Source organism: Equus caballus, chromosome 11, assembly GCF_041296265.1.
Source record: "Equus caballus isolate H_3958 breed thoroughbred chromosome 11, TB-T2T, whole genome shotgun sequence".
Taxonomy (NCBI): Eukaryota; Metazoa; Chordata; class Mammalia; order Perissodactyla; family Equidae; genus Equus; species Equus caballus.
The window spans coordinates 21,512,721-21,536,041 of record NC_091694.1 but is presented as its reverse complement, the minus strand read 5'-3'; the positions used below and the strand labels follow the sequence as shown (position 1 = coordinate 21,536,041).

Here is a 23,321-nt window from a genome sequence, read left to right as displayed (position 1 = left end):
TGGGATGCTACCACAGCATGACCTGACGAGCAGTGTGTAGGTCTGCACCCAAGACCTGAATCCATGAACCCTGGGCCACCGAAGCAGAGCGCACAAACTTCATTGCTACGCCACCAGGCCGGCTCCGAGAGATTTTTTTTGGAAATTTTGCTAGCACAGTGACAGCAACTACAGATGATGATAGCTTCATTCATTTCATGGCAGTCTTTTTATCTTGTAAATTTTTTCTTTCCCTAGTGTAAGTGAGCATAAGTGAGGCCATCTTGTTAGGCTAACTGGCCCCAGCCCCTCCTCTGTGTGACTACTCGCTGCTCTGCACGTACTCTAAAAGATTCACATGCGCTCCTGATTTATGGCCTCTGCTTACATATATACTCCCTGGTACCTTGATAAATTAAAACTTTGTTCTATGAGTTTCTCTCCACAAACAGGCTGACCACAGGTGGGAGACACACCTACAAGGCATCCATCACAGCTGACAGAAGAATGGAACAATGTGACGCCTGTCATGCCTGGAGACCAACATCACTGGACCCCCTCCTTACTGCCCATTTTCCCTATATAACTGTCTCAAGATTCTGTAATCCGTGAAGATGGTTTTTTTGAGACATTAGTCTGCCATCTTCCCAACTATGCCGGCTAATTGAATCAAAACCTCCTTTCTTGATCTCTAACTTGTCATAATTAATTGGCTCAGATTGTAGCCAGCAGAACGAGCCCAACGCTCAGCATCACTAGTCTGCTGGGGGGCCTACAGTGCCATGATGAAGTGGGCGTCTTTGTGTATTCTCTATAGAGCAGAGACAATTCTCAATATTTCACAATTAAATAGGAAGCTTTCTGACTTTTCTATAGATTCTTCCAATCAGAGTAACTGGGCTTTTTCCATTCCTTATTAGCTAAGATATTCTACATTGGAAATGTGTTGAAATTTATAAAATGCTTTTTCTTTACCTATTGAGACGATCTTATGATGATTCTCATGTTTTTTTGGCGGATGTGATTTAAAAAACATTTGTTGATGTTCAAAGTTTAAACCAACCTTGTGTTTCTGAAAACAATTCAACGTGGTTATGATCATAGGTTTAGGGCACTGGATTTGATTTGCTTATATTGCGTTTAGGATACATGCTCTCACTGCGTCCCACAAATTTGTCCCCCTATTCTTACTCAGCTTCCTCCACCTTCTTTAAATAAGTCAGCCCTCAATGGGGCAAGATCCGCCTCCCCACTTTCTGTGACCCAGTTTGACCCTGCTGTGGCTCCTTGTAGTGGAATTTCTGAGGCACTTTCATGCCCCACGAGACTAACCAGCAGAGCTGCTGCAGAGCACGGCTGGAGGAACAACAGTCCTCTTTTAAACAGATATACTAGAATATTCCACAGGTCACTTTCAGGCACACATGCCATGGAGAAAATCCCAAGGAGAAACTTTTAACCAAATAACTGAGGTTTCTTATCTACTTTGAACAGAGGCAACAAGTTCCTAATTTTCTGAAATTAACAATTGGTCATTTCTACAGCAATATTGCATTATTCTGGAGAACTTAAGTACGTTTTGCCTCACAAAACACAGGAGGTTGTTTTGTTCAACTAGATGGTTCAGAGGTTATGGATTGCTCAGAGTCATAAATGTGCATTGAACAGTTTCTTAATCCCAAACTTTATCAATATTTAATTTTCTTGAAAACATTTTGATCAGAACAAATTGCCGTAAATTTGGGGGAATGAAATATATGGTCCATTTTTTTGCAGGGAATTATTTAATTCCTTGTTCTGTCGATACTCAGGAGACAGAGGCAATTCAGAATTTGATTTATGTGATACTAAGAAACAAGTCCTTTTAGACGAGTCTCGTGAGGACACAGACGCTAGCAGTACTTGATGCAGATAAATTGACAGTAAAGGCTCCCTGAATTCATGAGAGCCCTAAAATGCAGTCCCCATTGCCCTAACATATAGATGCTGCTTGCTGAGGTGTGGGAAACTGATTTTGGAAGGACTTTGTAAACAAATGTTATCTCTATATATGAGAGCTTATTCCATCATTAAAGTAGAAATTCAGTTGCACATCTTACTAGTCCTCAGTATTCAATAGCATTGACGTCTATTGACATATAAATGTAGGTGCCCCTGAGCAGGGACCAAGGATCCAGTCCTGGATCTGAGTCTGTCCATTGGTAGCTATATGACACCACACAATGAAATTTTCTCATCTAAAAATGTGGAAAATAATTTATAGTGAGATGTTTTGCAGCTCAAGTTGGATAATGCATATGGTATGCAATATGTATATAAGTTCCTAATTCAGAAATACTGTACAGTAAAGAAAAACAGTATATGGAATGAAAATGGTATAGAATATCATTAAGAAATATATAGACAACTCAAAGTGATTATGGAAAGAAGAAAGCAGGATAAAAAATCACGAGTACATTAAAAAAGAAAATATGATCATGAAGAGTATTGATCAGTTGCATAAACCAATGAAAAAGTTATGAAGATTTATTTTCCTAAGTTACTTAGGGAGAGCAGGTGGCCCTGACTTCAGAGTCCAAGCAGGGATCATAATTTCATATTGAAGATGCACAAAGCTGGCACATGATCCACATACACAAAGAGGAAGAGAACTGGGGGAAGTTCTCTGCATTTCATCAAGCTGGTTCACAAGTCTTTCAACAGATAGATGAGTTACAGAAATGACGGTAGAGCATCCTGCTTGTCAGCAAAGCGTAGGAGTGAATTTGCCCCCAAAATGGCAAGTCAGCTAACAGAAGGCATTGTGTGCAGACGGTGGTTCTTTGGCAAGGTGATCAACAGCAACAAGGCTGGCAGCAGCTGGACTCACAGCAGGCTGGGCGGTAGCAAGGCTGGCAGCAGCTGGATCCGCAGCTCTGGGCTTGGCACCAAGGCAGACACAGGTGGGGTGGTAGCAGGTTCTCCAGCAGTACACGGGTCCAGAGCAAGCTGGCTGGCAGCAGGTGGTCTGACAGCAAGTTGAGGGGCAGCAAGGCTGGCAGCAGCTGGACCGACTGCAGGTTTGTCCACAGCAGCTGGACTCAGAGCAGGTGGGCTGGCAGCAGGGAGCGCTGCAGCAGGAAGGGCGGCAGCTAGTCACACAAGCTGTTGGTAGCAGGTGGTCCTGCAGCAGGTGTCTTGACAGCGAGTTTGGGGGCAGCAGGGCTGGCAGCAGCTGGACTCACAACAGCTGGACCCACTGCAGGTGGGCTGGCAGCAGGTGGTCCTGCAGCAGGTAGGCTGGCAGCAAGGGGAGCAGCAGGAGTGGGTCATGGTGTCAGAGGTGGAGGGTGGGCTCCTGTTCAGAGGTGAGTTTTTGAGAATGACTTCTGTTCTGGAGTTTTTATACGTGCAACCCCCAAAGTTGGCACCAAAGAGCAGGACTTTACTTATTCTTGTTTACATTGTTTTCCATGACCACTGGGGGAATTGTAAAGAGGAAGTTATTCTCTAAATGTTATGAATCTTTTCAAAATAATTGTTTAATCTGTTTCTTAATTGAAAGTAACTCACAGAAACTTTTTTTTCGGATAAAAAGAAATGGTCACATTCTCAGCTTTGTTCCTGCTTCAATCACAACCTGGTTGTGTGATATGATTCCTGCTGCCCTGGGGAGGTCAGAGCAGTTGGTCACTCTATGCCTAATCTGTTTACTACCAGAGTCATTCAGGTCACTGTACTTCCTTTTTCTTCTCTTTCTTCTTTTTTTTTGGTGAGGAAGATGGGCCCTGAGCTAAGATCTGTGTGAATCTTCCTCTATTTTGTATGTGGGATGCTGCCACAGCATGGCTTGATGAGCAGTGTATAGGTCCACAGCCAAGATCCAGACCCATGAACGCCAGCCTACCGAAGTGGAGCACACAAACTTGACCACCATGACCCTGGGCCAGCCCCTCTTTTTCTTTCATTAATGAAGTAATTAGATTAGATGAGGTGATAACTGAGGTATCTTTGCATTCTAACATGTTCAAAACTTTTTTGAGGTTTAACATTCATTTTAACAAGTGCTCAAATTTTTTATTTCCAACTTGATAAATTCTTATCAATGTCCAACTTGATCAATTACCTCAAAGCAAACACATCCATGTCACTGTTAACAAGTTACAAAATAGAACTTAAGCCTATCTCCTTCCAATTATACTCCCATTCCCAAAGGTAGGTAAGTTTAGACTGTTTCTAATCTTTATGTAAATTAAATAGTATAGAATTGGCCACTTCCTGTTTATATTATAATTGGGAGACTGATCCATGTGATTACGTGATTATCTGTGGTTCATTCATTCTCCTTGCTGTATAATCTTTTATTGCACTAATATGACACAATTTATTTGTTCACTCTACTGTGGATATACATGTGGATTGTTTGCAATTTTGAACTAATAAAAATAATGCTGCTATGAATGTTTTCGTACAGATCCTTTGGCAAAAATACATAAACATTTCTGTTGGATAAACATCTACAAGTAGAATTGCTCACAGAATAGCTTGGTCAAAGTGTTTATACTGTTTTCTGTAGAGGTCTTTCCCATATTTTATTGGATTTATTCCCAGGCATTTTCTTTTTCATGCTATTACAGGTTACAATTTGAAATTTTAATTTTTCACTGTTTCTGACATATAGAGAAATAACTCGTTTCTGTATGTTGATCTTGTGACCAAGCTCCCTTATTACTTCTAATAGTTCATCAATAGATTTTTTTTTTGTTTTTAAAATTTACCATGCACAAATCATATTAACTATAGTTGATAGGACTGCCCTTCTAAAGCTGGATTTAAAAGATACAAATAGGAGCAGAACCAATTTATGCAAAAAAGCACTTTAAAGCTAAAGAATGATGCCTAGACTAATCACAAACATAAAATGTGGGGTATGTGTAGTAAAAATGTAGGGCTTTTAGTAAGAGGGCAAACTTAAAGGACCATAAACTTAATGTAGATTGCTATTTATGTAGGTTACTATATATGAACCTCATGGTATCACAAACCAGAAAGCTATAATAAATACACAAAAAATAAAGAGAAAGGAACCCAAACATAATACTAGAGAAAGCCATCAAATCACAAGGGAAGAGAGTAAGAGAAAAAAGAAACAGAGAAGAACTAGTAAAACACTATGTTAACATCCCTGCCGCCTTGGGTCTCCTGCATACTTTCCTCACTGGAATCACTGGTCAGTCAGAACGGCACTGCTGAGCAGTTCCTCCTCTCATCAGAACCCTTGATATTCTGTGCTGCAAAATCACTTTCATTTTACTCTAACCTCTGGTGTGTGCTTTCCCACCTCATGGGATGCGCCTCCAACTATGGACAACTTTCCGCTATTGACTGCATGAGTTTTAAGATGCTCATTTTTCCCCAAGGCCCCCGTCACCGACCTTGCCAAATAGATCTTTGTTGTTAAGATTAAGTTCAGAGCAGTTTCCCTAAATATTCTAGATGTTACCAGATTCTGGTTTAGTGGAATTAAATATCCTTGAAATATATGGATGTCTGTTACCATTCTTATCACTCGCATCTGTGCCAATTTTGTAAGATGCTTCTAGTTGCATTATCCATTCTCTCTTCTAAGCTCCCTCAAAGATTGTGAATCTATTCATCTCTGATTTTATCTTCCACCATACATTCTCTACTGCGGAAGTAGAAGACAAGAGATCTTGGTTATGGGAATTAAAATCATATGGAACAGTATTCAAATTCCTGTTCTGCCACTCACTAGCTGTATACCTGGGGGAAAATATAGAAAAATTCGTCACCTCATGAATTGTTTCTCATATATATTGTGCCATCATCCTTTAAATATTCCTTTCTTTTCGCACTATCATCTTGCATATTACGTCCACGCATGGATGAATCTGGAAGCATTTTCTTTCTCTTTTTTCCCCTCTTTTACTGGGTCAGCCAGTCTACAGGCAGATGCCTTCCTGAAGAGACCACGATTCTTGTATTTTCAAGGGATATCACAAAAACAAGTTTATTCATCACCCTTATTTTTTGTAGAGAATATTTTCTTTTCCTTTTCTTTTTCTTTGGTAATTTAAGATTTAGTCTCTTTTTTTTATCTCTGTAACCCCAACTTAACACAAACTAACTTCAAATTTATAAATTATAAACATCCAAACCAAGGTATTAATGAGAAGCTATAGCCTGTCCACGGAGAACGGCAGAGTTTAGTGCTGACCTCAGTGACTAAAGAATACGTGACAATTGCCAGCACAATTCCATTGGATTCCTGCAAAAACTAACTGACTGTAATATACGATTATGGAATACCTTAAGCCTCATTAGTTGATAGTCTTAATAGCAGCTTTTATGCCAGATGGAGAATTTCTACTGCTACAGATCAACAGCTTCTGGTATCCGAAGCCAGTGGAAAGAGAAAATACTTCCCAAACCCCCCAGTACCTAGCTATGTATCTTTTAGTTGTCGGTCCTTATAGTTGTGGCATGTGGGACACCGCCTCAGCATGGCTTGATGAGCGGTGCCATATCCGCGCCCAGGATCCAAACTGAGGAAACCCTGGGCCGCCGAAGCGGAGCGCACAAACTTAACCACTCAGCCACTGGGCCGGCCCCTAAAAGTAAGTGCTTTTGAGCAGGAATAGAGCCCATCCTGAATCTGAGTCTATTCATTATTGGCTATATGACATTACACAATGAAATATGTTTTTCTGAAGAATGGATACAATAATTGGGGGCTATTACAGTTCTCCGAGCAGATAATGCTTATGGTGTGCAATGTGTATTTAATCCCAGGATCAGGAATGCTGTACGATAAATCAACACAATATGGAGTGAATTATGGTGTAGAATTTATTAAGAAACACAAAGGTAAGATTCCTGCATCTAGGAAAACAACTCAAAGTGGTCATAAAAGAAGAAAGGAGAATACAAGAAACATGAGTACATTGATAAAGAAAATATGACTATGAAGAGTATTGATCAGTTGCAGAAACCTATGAAAAAGCTATGAGGGTTTGTTTTCCTAAGTTACTGAGAGGGAACAGGTGATCCTGACTTCAGAGGATGCACGAAGCTGTCACATGATCCACATACATAAGGAGGAAATGAATTGGGGGAAGCCCTCTGCACCCCATCAAGCTGATTCACAAGCTTTTAAACAGGCAGATGAGTAATAGAAATGATGGTAGAGCGTGCTGCTTGTCAGCAAATTCTAGGAAGTGAATTTGCCCAAAACATGGCAAGTTCAATTAACAAAAGGTGTTTTGTGCAGATGGTGGTTCTTTGGTGAGGTGATCAGCAGCAGGAAGGCTGGCAGCAGCTGGACTCACAGCAGGCTGGGTGGCAGCAAGGCTGGCAGCAGCTGGATCCGCAGCTCTGGGCTTGGCAACAAGGCAGGCAGACGCAGGTGGGGTGGTAGCAGGTTCTCCGGCAGTACACAGGTCCAGAGCAAGCTGGCTGGCAGCAGATGGTTTGACAGCAAGCTGGGGGGCAGCAAGGTTGGCAGCAGCTGGACCGACTGCAGGTTTGTCCACAGCAGCTGGACTCAGAGCAGGTGGGCTGGCAGCAGGGAGCGGGGCAGCAGCTGGTCACACAGGTTGGTTGGTAGCAGGTGGTCCTGCAGCAGGTGGTTTGACAGCGTGTCTGGGGACAGCAAGGTTGGTAGCAGCTGGACTGACTGCAGGTTTGTCCACAGCAGCTGGACTCGGAGCAGGTGGGCTGGCAGCAGGGAGCGCTGCAGCACGAAGGGCGACAGCTGGTCACACAAGTTGGCTGGTAGCAGGTGGTCCTACAGCAGGTGGTTTGACAGCGTGTCTGGGGACAGCAAGGTTGGCAGCAGCTGGACTGACTGCAGGTTTGTCCACAGCAGCTGGACTCAGAGCAGGTGGGCTGGCAGCAAGGGGAGCAGCAAGAGTGGGTCATGGTCAAGGGTAGAAGGTGAACTTCTGTTCAGAGGTGAATTTCTCAGATTCTGATGACTCCTTCTGTTCTGGGGCTTTTATACACTGGACCCCCGATGTTGTGACCAATAAGCAGGACTTTCCTCGTTGTTGTTTACATTGTTTTTGTACTCACTGGGGAATTGTTGGGAGGAAATTGTCCCCTAGTGTTTTGAGGCTTCTGTAAATTAGTGTTTGATCTTTTTCTTAATTGGGAGTACCAGTTAAGAACCTTTTTCAGAAATGAGAAAGAGAGGAAGCATCACCAGCATCATTTCTATCTGGTCCTGTGATAGTTCCTACTGGCCTGGTGAAGGTCAAAGGTCAGGATGCTGAGACATTCTGTGATGAATGGAGCCCTGCTTGGGTCCCAGTCTGAGCTCCCAGAAAGTCTTACTGAAGTCTACAACATCTCTATATCTGTGGCAACCTATTCGAAATTTGTTTCCCAGTTCGATCAGAGACACGGGTAGAGGATGGTTGGCACATTCTTTTTCATATGCAAACTAGTGCCAAAGAAAGAGGATAGAGGCAGAAGCAGTACGCTGGGTTTCAAACAGCATCAATCCATCACTATTTCCTAGCTGGGTCAGTGATCTCAGGTGAGACATCTCAACTTGCGCATACTCGCTTCTATAAATTGAGGTAGATAGGTTAGATAAGATGATAGCAAAAGTATATTTGAAGTTGAAATTTATGTATTTCACCTGATGTGGAAAATTGTCAGCCACAAGTTCTTAAATGTTTTTTCTCTCTTCTGGGTACATACGTAGGAGTGAAATTGCCAAGTCATAGGGAAAGCCTACAGCCAACATTAACAGAGAAATAAAATAGTTTTTCAACATTTCACTCCCTGCAGTGTCTCCTGTTGTCTGATATTGTGAGCCTACTGAATTATACTGGTATGTACTTATGTTTTAAATTTGCATTTCTTTGATGACTAATATATATCAGACGTTTGTTGTTCCTTTTCCATGAAGTTCCTGATCGAGTCTTTTACCATATTTCTTCTTGGTTGTCAGTTTCTTATTGATTTTATAGATTCTAGATATATGTTAAATATACATACTATTTAGATTATATACGTTACAAATATTTTCTCTCACTCTGCATTCTGTCTTACCTTTTCAATTTTTTAATGTTGTCTTTTGTTAGTAGAAGTTCTTACTTTTAATGTAGCCCAATGAATCTGCCTTTTTCTTAATTTTGCTGCGTTTAGAGTCTTTAAAAATCTTTTAGTAGCTCAAGATTAGGAAAATGTTCTCCCTTATTATTTTCTAAAAGCTTTATTATTTTACCTTTTACACTTATATCTACAATATAGCTGTAATTAATTGTTATATATTAAGAGATAGAAACAAGTTTCATTTACTCCCAGCTGGATATCTTACTGTCCCAGCATCATTTATTAAAAGACCATCCTTTCCCCATTAATCCGCCTTACTACATTTGCTGTAAATCAAGTCATGTTATTTGCATGGATCATTTTCTTGGATTCTTATTCTGCTCTGTAGGTCTGTTTGTTTGTTCTTGTGCCAATATCAATCACACCATCTAAAGGACAGCAAAGTTTTAATGTATTTTGATGTCTGGCTGTGTAAAACCTCCTACTTTGTTCTTATTCAAGATTGTCTTGGCCTTTTGCCTATTCAGATACATTTTAGAATCTCGTAAGTCCCACTCTTTCCACACAGCCCCCACACATACCCACAAAAGCTGCTTGCCTTTTAACTATATCATATCGCGATCATCGATCTTTTCGGGGAGAATTGACATTTTTCATGCATTGAGTCTTCCAACTCATTAACATAATATATCCCTTCGTTTGTTTAAATCTTTTTTAACTCCTCATAATTGTGTCTTGTAGATGTCTGTGAAGAGTTCTTGCACATCTTTTATTACATTTATTGTTAGTTAAATAATGTTTATGATATTATAAGTAGAATTATTTTAATTTAGTTTTTTACTTGGCTATATCTGTCATATAAATAAAACTTTTTTTCCTCTTTTGATAGATACCTTTTAATATCTAGCAACCTTGCTAAACACCCCTGTTAATTCTAATAATGCAACCAAAGATTGCCTTGGATTTTCTATGTACACAGTAATTATATTTGTGAATACTGAGTATCATATTACTTCTTTGTAAATCCTCTTACCTGTTGCTCCTTCTTCTTGCCTTTGTACGTGAGATAAAACCTCCAGAACAATGTGAATGAAAGTAGTGATTACAAAGATCTTCATTTTGCTCCTGATTGATAAGGAAGATTTCCTAAAGTATGATGTTTTCTATTTTTAAAAAATAATAATATATAATTCATAAGCCATCAAATTCTCAACTTTGAAGTGTACGTTTCAGTGGTTTTTGGTATATTCAAAAGGTTGTGCACCACCACTACATTATTCCGGAATATTTTCACCACTGGAACAAAGAAACTCTATACTCATTACCAATCATGTCTTATTCCCCATTATCCCTCTTTCTTCAGTGCCTGGCAAGCACCAGTCAACTTGCTGTCTCTGTGGATTTGCCTGTTCTGGACCCTTCATACAAAGGGAACCATACAAGAGGTGGCCTCGTGTGTTTGCTTTTTTCACTAAGTATAATATTTTCAAGATTCACCTATGTTGTAGAATGTATCAGCACTTCCTTCTTTTTATGATGGAATAATATTCTCTTGCATGAATATACCACATTTTATTTATCCATTTATCAGATGGTGGACTTTTAGGTTTTGTCCATGTTTTGGTTATTATGAATTATGCTGCTATAAACATTCCTATACAAGGTTTTTAGTGTATATGTGAACATATGTTTTCATTTCTCTTGGGTAGATACCTATGAATAGGTCACATGTTAAATGTAGGTTTAACTTTTGCAGAAACTTCCAAAATGTTTCCCAAAGCAGCCTCACCATTTCACATTCCCACCAGCAATGTGTGAAGATTTTCTTTTCTCTATATCCTTGCCAATAGTTATTATTATTTATCCTTTTATCGAAGGCATTTTTGTGGGTAGTAAGTGGTATTATATTATGGCTGTGATTTGCGTTTACCTAACGACTGAAAATGTTGAACACCTTTTCAAGTGCCTGTTGGTGATTTGCATATTCTCTTTGGAGAAATGTGTAGTCAATACTTTGCCCAATTTTTAATTGGGTTGTCTTTTAATTGTTGAGTTGTAAGAGTTCTTCATATATATATATATATCTATATATATAGAGAGAGAGAGAGAGAGAGATAGATATCTCAGATAAATAATTTGCAAATATTTCCTCCCATTCTCTGGGCTGCTTTTAGGTTCTTGATAGCGTCCTCTGAAGCGTAAAGGTTTTTATTTCTGATGAAGATGAATTTATCTATTTTTCTTTAGTTGTTTACGTTTTTGGTGTTATAGCTAACAAGTCATTGCATAATCCAAGATCAGTAAGATTTTTACCTGTGATTTCTTCTGATATTTTTTATAGTTTTAGCTCTTATATCTTTGTTGTTGATCTATTTTGAGTTAATCTTTGCATATGGTGTGAGGTAAGGGATTAACTTCATTCTTTCGACTGTGGATATCCAGTTATCTCAGCACAATTTGTTGAAAAGACTATTCTTTCACCATTAAACTGCCTTGGTACCCTCGTCAAAAATCAAGTGAACATAAATATATAGGTTTATTTTTGGACTCTCACTTCTATTTCATTAATCCCTATGTCCTTCCTTATGCCAGGACCACATATTGAGTATTGTAGGTTTGTATTAAGTTTTGAAATTGGGGAATGTGAGTCCTCCAACTCGGTTCTTCATTTTCTAGATTGTTTTGGCTACTGCATTTCCATATGAATTTTAGAGTCACATTTCAATTCCCGCAAAAAAGCCAGCTGGGATTACGTTAGGGATTGCATTGAAAACATAGATCAATTTGGGAAGTATTGCCATCTTAAGAATATTAAGACTTCCAACCCATGAACAAGGGACTCTTTTCCATTTTTTTACATTTAATTTCTGTTGATGTTTTGTAGTTTTCAGTGTACAAGTCTTATACTTCTTTCGTTAAATCTATTTTTGCGTATTTTGTTCTTATCGATGCTAACACAAACAGAATTGTTTTCTTAATTCCACTTTTAGGTTGTTCATTGCTAGTCTATGGAAATACAACTGATTTTTTTTAATGATCTTGCATCCTACAATCTTGCTAAACTCATTTATTAGTTCCAAAACTGTTTTGTAGATTCCATAGTGTTTTCTATGTCAAGATCACATCATCCAATTATAGACATATTTCCTATTCTTTCTTTCCAATCTGGATGGTCTTTATTTCATTTTATTTTTAACTTCCAGTACAATGTGAAGCAGAATGTCCAGTACAATATTGAAGAGAGGAGGTAAGAGCAGACATCCATGTCTTATTCCTAATACTTGGGGAAATTTTTCAGTTTTTCATCATTGAGTTAATGTTATCTGTGAGTTTTTGATAGATGCCATTATTCAGGTTGAGGAAATACTCTTCTGTTCTTAGTTTTTTGAGTTTTTTTTTTAATCATGAGCAGGCATTAGATATTGTCAAATGTTTCTTTCTGCAGCTATTGAGATGACAATGTGGAAACTACTCTATCATTGTTGTCTTTCATTCTATTAACATGGCTTATTGCATTCATTGAATTTTTTATATGTTGAACAAACTTTGCTTCTTTTTTTAGTTATAGTACTCTAGGCCTCCTACATTTTTCCTTCATTGACTCACTTGTGATTATACAGTCAGGATGACATTTTGCAGAGTTTCTATTCTTATTAACCATCTTCTCTCCCAGTGTCAATACACAGAAAATCACATTCATCTTCCTCTAAACTTAGGACCTATCCTCCCACTGTGTAGAATATACTTCTGCTCATGCCCAGCATGTCTCTGCCTGGCTGTTGTGAACTTTAACATAGTCATTTCCCCCCATTTCTTTTCACCGACTTTGCCAACCAATACTTTTTTCTTGTTAGAATCAAGTGAAGAGTAGTTTCCTAAATGTTTAAGCTCTTTGGAGAGGCTTCATGTTAACAGAATGAAGTCCCCATGGAACACCTAATCTTTCCTTTCCTATCCTCTCTCATTTCCATATGTATCTTTTTGTGAGCTGCTCTGAGATGACATCATCCATTTTCTGTGGTAACCTCCATCAATTACAGTCCTTCTGTTATCTCTGTTTTAATTTCATTCATTTGTTCTCCACTGAAGATGTAACAAACAATAGTGTATATCTCTGGGAGCTGTGAATCAGAATTCGATTGTTGAATACTCACCTCCATAATCTGTCACTCACTGTCAGCAGTCCTTGGGCAAGTTATTTAACACATTTTTCTAGTTGAATCCTTTTACGAATTTTTGGTATTCTTCTGTTTATTTTATAGCAGCTGCTTTGTATAGTAAGCAGATCATTGGGGCTAATCTGGAAGTTTTTCTCTACTTTTTTCCTCTCTTCAGCATCATACCAGAAGCCCAAAGCTAGTTTGTCTTCTTCACTCCCCAAAGAATATAGTTTCTTTTTATGCTTGTCCTCAGCAAGTCTAAAAAGGGCCACAAACTTGGAATCTTGTTTACCTGTGTATCCCCTGCATGAACGCAGTGACTGGTGCCCAGTAGGTGCACAATACCTAATTGTTAAAGGAAAAGGTCTTTTGAAGCTACAGATTGTAAATCAGTTAGTTTTTATTGTTGTTGTTTGTTTCTAAACCCCAGTCATTGATAGTGAAATGAGATAAATGTGAAAACAGTAAGCCATTCATTTTCATGTGCAAGACTTTGTTTTGTTTTGTTTTTTCAATTATTTTATTGAGATCATAATGGTTTATAACATTGTGTAATTTCAGGTGCACATTATTATTTATCGGTTTCTGTATAGACTGTATCATGCTTACCACCAATAGTCTAATTTTTATCCATCACCATGTATATGTGCCCCATTACCCCTTTTACCCACTCTCCAATCCCCTTTCCTTCTGGTAACCACTAATCTGTTCTGCTTATCCACGTGTTTGTTTATCCTCCACATATGAGTAAAATCATACTGTGTTTGTCTTTCTAGGTCTAGCTTATTTCACTTAACATCATACCCTTAAGTTCTATCCATGTTGTTGGAAATGGGATGATTTTGTCTTATTTATGGCTGAGTAGTATTCCAATGTGTATAGATATATATACCACATCTTCTTTATCCATTCATCAGTTGAAGGGCACTTGGGTTGCTTCTACATCTTGGCTATTGTGAATAATGCGGCCATGAACATAGGGGTGCATAAATCTCTTTGAATTGTTCATTTCAAGTTCTTTGGATAAATACCCAATAGTGGGATAGCTGGACTGTATGATATTTCTATTTTTAATTTTTTGAGAAATCTCCATACTGTTTTCCATAGTGGCTGCACCAGTCTGCATTCCCACCAGCAGTATGTGAGGGTTCCCTTTTCTCCACATCCTCTCAGCATTTATTATTTTTTGTCTTGGTGATTATAGCCATTCTGACAGGTGTAAAGGTGATATCTCATTGTAGTTTTGCTTTGCATTTCCCTAATGATTAGTGATGTTGAACATCTTTTCATGTGCCTATTGGCCATCTGTATATCTTCTTTGGAAAAATGTCTGTTCATATCCTCTACCCATTTTTTGATCAGGTTGTTTGTTTTTTTTATGGTTGAGTTGTATGACTTCCACATGCAAAAGAATGAAAGTAAACCATTATCTTACACCATACACAAAAATTAACTCAAAATGGATTAAAGACTTGAAAGTAAGACCTGAAATCATAAAACCTCTAGAAGAAAATATAGGCAGTACACTCTTTAACATCGGTCTTAGCAGTGTCTTTTCAAATACCATGTCTACTCAGGCAAGGGAAACAAAAGAAAAAATAAACAAATGGGACTGCACCAGAATAAAAAGCTTCTTTAAGACAAAGGAAACCATGAACAAAATGAAAAGACAACCAACCAACTGGGAGAAAATATTTGCAAATCATATATCCAACACGGGGTTAATTTCCAAAATATAAAAAGAACTCATACAACTCAACAACGAAAAGACTTTCTTGATCACAGAGAAGCCACTTTGGTCTCCTCTGCTGCATCAGAGATAAAGCGGTGCAGTAGAAACAGAGTTGTTTTTCTAAGCCAACCAAGCTGTTGACAAGCTGTGCGGCTGTGTGAGTTGGTGCGTGTTCTATTGGCTCCTCGAGCTCCGTTTATTCCGCTTTAACGTGCGTGCAGTTCAGACCTCCCTTGAACACTGTTTGTTTCTGTTCTTGAGGTCCTTCTAAGTCCCTAAATGTTCTTTGATTGATTCAAAACCAGCTGTCTCCTGAGAGGCTATTATTTTTGAAGTCCGTAAGCAACTAAATATGTAAAAATTTTGAAAGAAACATGCAGTGCTATACACACGTCTTAGGCGTTCTCTTGGGAGTAACAGGAAAACCGTCTTCTGCAAAGCTTCCAGGGCAGTATTCGCTACCTTGACAAATTTACCAGGAACCGGCTTTCAGCCTGACAGACTCCGAAAACCGATCCTATTTACATTCCAAAAACTGATCTTATTTACATTCCAAGGGTGAAACCACCCCTTGGGGCAGACTCACTTTCACCAAGCCCATAAAATCAGTGTGCCAATTTATTAATTTACGTGAGAAATAACTTAGAGAGGAGCTGCAGGAGCTGGAGTTTTCAAAGGGCTTTTCTATTGGCATTTTCTTCCTGTAGCTATAACTGCATCAGAGTTAAATCATAACCCAAAGGTTATTTTCTGGGCAGAGATTTAGAATATTCTAACATTCCATGGGCACTTGAAATGAATGTGTATTCTGTTGTTTTGGGGTGGACTTTCTAGAAATGTTGATTAGATCCTGCTGATGGATGTTGTTGAATTCTTCTATATTTTTGTCGATTTTTCTGTCTACCTGCTCTATTAACTGTTGAGAGATGGATGTTGAAGTCTCCAACTTTAATTTGGATTTTTCTATTTCTCTTTTCAGTTCTATGGGTTTTTCTTCACTTATTTTGCAGCTCTAAGGCATACACATGATGGATTGCTATGTCTTCTTGATTGATTGGCCTTTTTACCGTCTTACAATGTCCCTCTCTGTCTCTGGTAATTTTCTTTGCTCTGAAATATATTTCATCTGATATTACTATAGCCTCTCCTGCTTTCCTGTGATTAATGTTTGCGTGATACCTCTTCTTCCGTCTCTTTACTTTCAACCTGTCTATATTATTATACTTAAGGCGAGCTCCTTGTAGATAGTCTATTGTTGGGCCATGTTTTTTTAATGCAATCTGCCAATCTCTTTTAAGTAGTTTATTTAAGCCATTTGCATTTTATGCTTCTCTGTTTTTACTGCCTTCTGTAGGTTGTTTGAAATACTCATTGCATTCTTCAGTTCCAAAAGTTACATATGGTTCTTCTTCATATCTTGTATTTCTTTGCTGAGGCTCTCTAGTTTTCATTTGTGTAAAGTGTATTCATAACTGCTCATTGAAGTCTTTTTATCATGACAGCTTTAAAATCTATGTCAGATCATTCTAGATCTCTGTCATTTCAGTGTTAGCCTTTATTGATTGTCTTTTTTCATCTAGTTACAGATCTTCCTGGTTGTTGTATGTTGAATTCTGAGCTCATTTTTTGTTAATACCTGGATGACTTTTTTTTTTTATTGTGGTAACATTGGATTATGACATTATATAACTTTCAGGTGTACATCATAATATATTTCGAATTCTGTGTAGATTGCATCATGTTCACCACCCAAAGACTAAATACAGTCCATCACCACACACGTGTGCCTAATCACTCCTTTCACCCTCCTCATTCTCCCCTTTGCCTCTGGTAACCACTAATCCAGTCTCTGTTGCTATGTGTTTGTTTGTCGTTGTTGTTGTCTTCTACTTATGAGTGAGATCATACGGTATTTGACTTTCTTCCTCTGACTTATTTCACTCATCATAATACCCTCAAGGTCCATCCATGTTGTTACCAATGGCAGGATTTCATCCTTTTTTATGGCTGAGTAATATTCCGTTGTGTATATATACCACATCTTCTTTATCCACTCATCCCTTGATAGGCACTTAGGTTGTTTCCAAGTATTGGCTATCATGAATAATGCTGCAATGAACATAGGGGTGCGTGTATCGTTACGCATTCATGTTTTCATGTTCTTTGGATAAATACCCAGCAATGGAATAGCTGGATCATATGGTAGATCTATTCTTAATTTTCTGAGGAAACTTCATACTGTTTTCCATAGTGGCTGCACCAGTTTGCACTCCCACCAGCAGTGTATGAGACTTCCCTTCTCTCCACATCCTCTCCAACACTTGTTTCCTGTCTTGTTAATTATAGCCATTCTGACGGGAGTGAGGTGACATCTCATTGTAGTTTTGATTTGAGTTTCCTTGAGAGTTAATGATGCTGAACATCTTTTCATGCGTCTGTTGGCCATTGGTATATCTTCTTTGGAGAAATCTCTGTTCAGATCTTTTGCCCATTTTTTTATTAGTACCTGGACAATTTTGTACTATGTTATGAGATTCTGTATCTTATTTAAACCTGCAGTTTTAGGTGGCTCTCTCTGACATTGTTCCAGCAGGAGAATGTTGTGGGGTTTGCTGCCTGATTATTGTCACATAAGCTAGAAGTCCAGTTTCCCTGCTCAGTCTTTGTTGACACCAAAGCTGGGCTGACTCCTCATTACTGCTGAGCAGGGATGGGAGCTCTGGCTCCCTGCATGGTCCCCACTGACACTCTGTGTGTTGGGGAGCACTCATTGCTGGCAAGGGTGGAAGTTTCAGGTCTCTGCCTGGCCTTTTCTGATACCACCACAGTGAAGTATTAGGGCAACTCCTTTCAGCTTTTCAGGGATAGAAGTCCAGGCTCCCCACTCAACCTTTGCTGGCATGGTTGGGGGCCACAGTTTTCTCCAGAGTAAGGCAGTTATTGTCTAAAAGTTTTCCTTTTTGCTAAATGGCCCCTTTCCTGATCCTTTAGGATCGGGCTTCTTCAGCTCAAGTTTGAGATACATGAGGCAAAAAGGAACCCTAAGTAACTCGCCTCCTTGTCATTTCTCAGGTTCTGAGGTCCCTAGCCTGTCTGCCTTTTCCTCTCCACCTTTCAGTCTTTTTATGTTTGTTTTATACATAATGTTCAGGGTTTTTCATTATGCTTAGCAGGAAGTACATAGAAAAGAATATACATTCCATCTTTCTGTAAGATGTTTTCAATTGGATTTTTACTAAAAATAATAAATACATTAAAAACAATAAGGGAAGCTATTAGCAATATGGCCAGCCCTGATGTTCTAGTGATGAAGATTCAGCGCTGTCATCACCACAGCCAGGGTTCCTTTCCCGATCAGGGAACTAACCGCCCATCTGTCGGCTGTCATACTGTGGTGGTTGCATGTTGTTGTGATGCTGAAAGCTATGCCACTTGTATTTCACATACCGGCAAGGTCACCTGGGATGGAGAGATTTCAGCACAGCTTCCAGACTAGGACAGACTAGGAAGAAGGCCCGGGATACCCATTTCCAAAAACGTTGGCCATGAAAACCCTGTGAATAGCAGCAGAGCATTGTCTGATGTAGCGCCAGAAGGTGAGAGGATGCTGCAAAAAGACAGGGCAAGTTTTCACCTCTGCTGTACACAGAGTCGCTGGGAGTCAGAATCGACTGGAAAGCACTACCAACAAATTAGCAATATAAACAAATCCAAGAAAACACCAGTAAGAACCAAGCAGAGATAACAATATTGCATCAGTGGTAATGTCCTGTTTTTGGTGACTGGCCTGCATGATTAAAGGCATACGCTGAAGTACTTAGTGATAAGGGGGTATTTAGTGATAAAAGGAGATTATATCTGCAATTTCCTCTTAAATGGCTCAGGGAAAACCAACATGGTATTACACATACGTATAGAGATCATGTTAAAGAAAACGGTAAAATGTTAACATTTAGGGAATCTGAGTAAAGGCATATGGTAATCCTTTGTACTATTTTTGCAACTTTTCTATAAGTCTGAAATTATTTCAAAATGAAAAGTGAATAAAAGTTAAAAAATCTACCATGGAGAGAGGAGACAGAACCAAGCATAATATTAGGTACAAAACAAACACAAGAACACATATTAAATTAAATTAAATTAAAACATGTATTAAAGCACATAAATTGTTGTTGTTGTTACATGCCATCGTCGGCTCCGACTCCTGGTGACCCTATGAAAGAGTGATGTCCACAAGGTCCTGTCCTCAACAGCCTTACTCAGCTCCTGTAGACTATGCCTATGGCTTCCTTTATAGAGCGAATCTGTCTCGTATCTGGTCTTCCTCTTTCCCTGCTGCCTTCTACTTTTCCCAGCATTATTGTCTTTTCCAAAGAATCTTGCCTTCTCCTGGTGTGCCCAAAGTAGGACAGCCTCAGTTTTACTATTTTTTGCTTCCAGAAATAGTTCAGGCTTAATTTGCTCTAGGACCCAAGTACACAAGTGATGAGATAAATTGTAGAAGATACAATTTGGAAGTTTTGGAAGATCAAAACTGCAGAATCCATAATGCAAAGGAAGAGATTCATAACTGATTGACAACGACAATATTACATATCAAAACTTGTGGGATGCTTAAAAAATGGTGCTTTTACTTCAATTCATAGCTTTAACTATTTATAATAGACAAGAAGAAAATCTCAAAATTAGTGAACTAAGTGTCCATCTTAGTGAGTCAGAAAAAGAAAAATAGAATTAACCCAAAAAAGCATAAATTAACAAAAGAATAAAGATAGAATAGAGAAGATCAAAAAAGCCAAAATTTCTCTCATATAAAAAAATACATCTAACAAACTTGATAAGCCACTAGCAGGATTGATTGAGAACAAGAGAGAAGACATAAGTAAATTATATTCTGGACGAAAATAGGGACATATTTAGGAATAAAGCAGAGAATGTTCCATAACCAAAGCTGGAAAAATTATCCACATGGAAAATAACTTGGATGCTATGATAATTACATATAATATACAAAAAAATCAACTCCAGGAGTATTAATAACTTGAAAATCAAAAACAAAACTTTAAAACCCTTACTGGATAATTTATATCAATGACTTTGGATTTTGATGTAGGCAAACATCTCTTGGAAAAGACAAAAACCGTGTTAGTTTAAAAGAAATTATTGATAGCTTCAACTAGAAATTAAGAAACCTAAGAAAATTTGATCATTAAATTTCACATTTCAGACTGAGGAAATGTGTTTGTAATAAATCCATCCAATGCCTGTCTTCTCTACTTGGACTCTATTTCCTTGCATTGCCATTTGGAAAACACAGAAAGGATGAAACCCGAGGTGAATTGAGCCTCGCATCATGTGTTTCTCTTGTTCAAGGATCATGGCCCAGGGTTGATTATTGTCCAATGCCTGCAGGCAGTAGTTTTAGATATTTTCCCAGCTTTCATTATTGTTTGCAGCAGGAGGATAAATCTTATACTAGCTTCTATGTTACGAGTGGGATCAGAAGCCTCCTGAAGCTTGGTTGTAACTCATCCCTGTGACTCATCAACACCATCCTCCCTTCAGAGGCGCTTCCCAGAGTCAGCAGCACTAAGAAAAAGCAGATGGAGACGGACAATGGTTCTGACCTCTCCCTAAGCTAACCTGGAACTGTGAGGAGACCAAACACTACACTCAGCTTTAAAAATGAGGATTGGTGCCAACTGATCTGGGCAATGGTGACTGCATTTCTCATTTCAGGAAAATAGTTCTACTGGTTATGTATCAATTAGAAAAGCAAACAAATCAATTACCCACCAAAAATTCATAGCACTGAAGGAACAACTTCCTCCTTGAGCATCTCCTCGTGGACTAGAGGAATTAGCGTAAACGGTAATAATAAGTTCCGCTCATTGGTCCAAATTTTGGAGTACCATGTATAAAAGGTATGGTAGAGAAGGAAATACCAGGCTCCGAGAAATTTATCTCTGCTCAGAAGCCCCCCTTCCACCCCTGACACCATGACCCACTTTTGCTGCTGCCCTTGCTGCCAGGTGCCTGCTGCAGGACCACCTGCTGCCAGCCCACCTACTGTGGCCAAACCTGCAGTGGGTCCAGCTGCTGCCAGCCTTCCTGCTGCTGACCCACTTACCACAGGCCTGTTACCTACATGGAATAACCTTCTATCCTCAGACTTGCCAGACACGCACTTCTGTGGCATCCTCCCTTCCCTTTCTCTGCTGATAACACACACACTGTCACCAGACTGTTGATCATCTTGTTAACAGATTCGTGATTTTGCTCAGCAAGGGCAATCTTCTTCACTGACTTTCTTCTCCCGTGAGCCAGCTGCTGGTCAGCTTCACCTGCTCTTGACCAGGAGTCATGGTCTCAGCCTTCACAAAGTGATTACTGCTCTCTTACTCTAAGGGGGTTAGAAAAAGAAAATGCTCATCACTGTTTTATCAGGTCTTTGCAATGATACATCTCAGTCATTTTGCTTCAACGTATTTTTGCTACTCCTTCCATGATTCTTTCCTGATAACTTTGTATCATCTTCCCACCTGAAGGGAGCACTGACTATTTCTTTCCTAATAAAGCCTGTGCTATGTTGCCTCCTATATTATGTTTTGTTTCTGTGATTGCTTTGCATTTCACAAGTTACCTCATCTAAGTCATATAACAGCCCCAAAGGTGGGCAGAATCAAGACAAGCAAAGTGACCTGCATAATGCCATATAGCTAAGGGTTTTCTGATTCCAGCTGTGGTGCAGTCACATTTACAGCTTGCTACAAGAAGATAACACTGGGGACGGAGCACTGGGAAGACGTGCACTCTAAGTTGTTCTCTGGCAACAAAAACACCAATCCCTTGCACTTGCAGATCACTTTCTGTTAGCAAAGCTCTTCCCAAATCCATTCTCCACAGCCTTGGGGCCAGCAGGCACATTTTAAAAGCAGCAGCTGGTTTTAAGGGCCCCAGTAAATTATGTGAACCTTTTATTGTCTCAATCTCTGCTCGGCCACTAGTGTAAATCCTTTCCTTTCAAAACTTTTGAATATCTGTTGTGTTCCCAGACTGTCCTGGGACTTTGGTGTGAGAGGTTCATCTAGAAACACTTGTTTGTTGATGTCATGGAAATAGCATTCTTGTATGTCCTCATTCTTCTGGGAACCTACAGAAATAGCGATATGGGATTAAGTCGCATCCTGTGAAACACTGCCAAATTTCATTTGCACCCAAACTTTGAGAAAATCTGTTCCTAGGTCAGAACATTATTAAGTAAGTTAGGCAATGACACATGGGGATGAGGGTAGCAGTGCAGTGCGCATCTCAGCCTTGGATCCATTTACAATCTCTGGATCACCTGAGGGAGCAAAACAGCTCCCTGATTTTGGGGAGATAAAGACCAATCAGCAGAAGGAAATAGGAGCCTGAGTTTCCGGGGTAAATGAGAATGTGAGGAGGAAGAAACAGAGAAAGGAGTATGCACCACTAGGAGCCACGTAGGTATGAGGGTGGTGCCAAAAAAGGGAACACCAGATCTCCTGAGAAAGAAAATGAACAATAACAGGGAACTCAAGCTTTTGGTGATGCAAGGCCTGGTACTGCTACTGGAAAGAAGAAAAAAATAAGTCAATGACTGGGCCTTCTCATTGCGGAAGTCCTTCAGTGGACCTGACAGGGCAGAGGTGCAGCAGATGTGTGATCTTCCCAGATACAAACTCTACGGTTTCTCCGAAGAGACTTCCAACAATCCCGCTGTAACAAGAACTTGAGTTTTCATAAGGCAGACCTGCATCGAGAGACAAATGAAAACCCAGAAGTTCATTCTCTGTTTAAGATAGCGGAACAGGGAACTCAAGGGACTAATATTTAATGGCATCGAATGCATACAGTTTGCGGTAGATCCTGCCAGTGGAAATGAAAGGCTCAGAACACAATGAATCGTCCAGTGCAGCATCCGGCTAAACACTATGAGCATTTACTTTGCTGGTTTTTCTTACTCCGAGAGTTGGTCTTTTTTTGCTGGCTTTCCCCATTGAAAAGCTGCATATGCTTCTTAAAAATGTCTTCAATCGTGGCTGCCTGAGACCCCTGGTGAGAGGATAGGGTGAGACTCCAAGCTGGGGCTCCTCAGTGAGTACTCCTGTCCCAGGATTAATGTCAAGCCCAGACCATGGTACAGCTGGGTCCCACCCTAGCCACAAAGGAGGTCACCTTCAAAAGGACGCCGTGCTGTCAGATGTCCACTTCTACACCCGAACCACAGATACCTCATGCTACAGCTGAATGGCATGGGGCAGCTTGGTAAAGTACTTATGCCATTGCCTCGTGAAAATCCATAGTCAAATTTTATGTTTTAGTTTGGTTAATTTATGCTCTAATATATATTAGCCATTTATGAT

General features: G+C 39.4%; 2 protein-coding genes across 2 annotated transcripts; both read right to left on the bottom strand.

Moving 5' to 3' along the window:
• Positions 1 to 2,798: 2,798 nt before the first annotated feature.
• On the bottom strand, positions 2,799 to 3,353 carry LOC100629498 (keratin-associated protein 9-7). Its single transcript, XM_003362483.4, is given in 3 exon segments — positions 2,799 to 2,920; positions 2,923 to 3,126; positions 3,129 to 3,353. Coding segments are annotated over 3 exon segments (474 nt in total). The 5' UTR covers positions 3,292 to 3,353; the 3' UTR covers positions 2,799 to 2,813.
• Positions 3,354 to 7,133: 3,780 nt separating this feature from the next.
• LOC138916248 (keratin-associated protein 9-6-like) lies at positions 7,134 to 7,962 on the bottom strand. The gene has a single exon (XM_070227310.1). It carries the CDS (start codon positions 7,897 to 7,899, stop codon positions 7,273 to 7,275), a length of 627 nt encoding a protein of 208 aa, XP_070083411.1. The 5' UTR covers positions 7,900 to 7,962; the 3' UTR covers positions 7,134 to 7,272.
• Between the last annotated feature and the right edge of the window lie 15,359 nt (positions 7,963 to 23,321).

What these genes read in the sequence shown, in the direction of transcription:
- LOC138916248 (XM_070227310.1), bottom strand. Translation starts at nt 7,899, where the DNA reads ATGACCCACTCTTGCTGCTCCCCTTGCTGCCAGCCCACCTGCTCTGAG.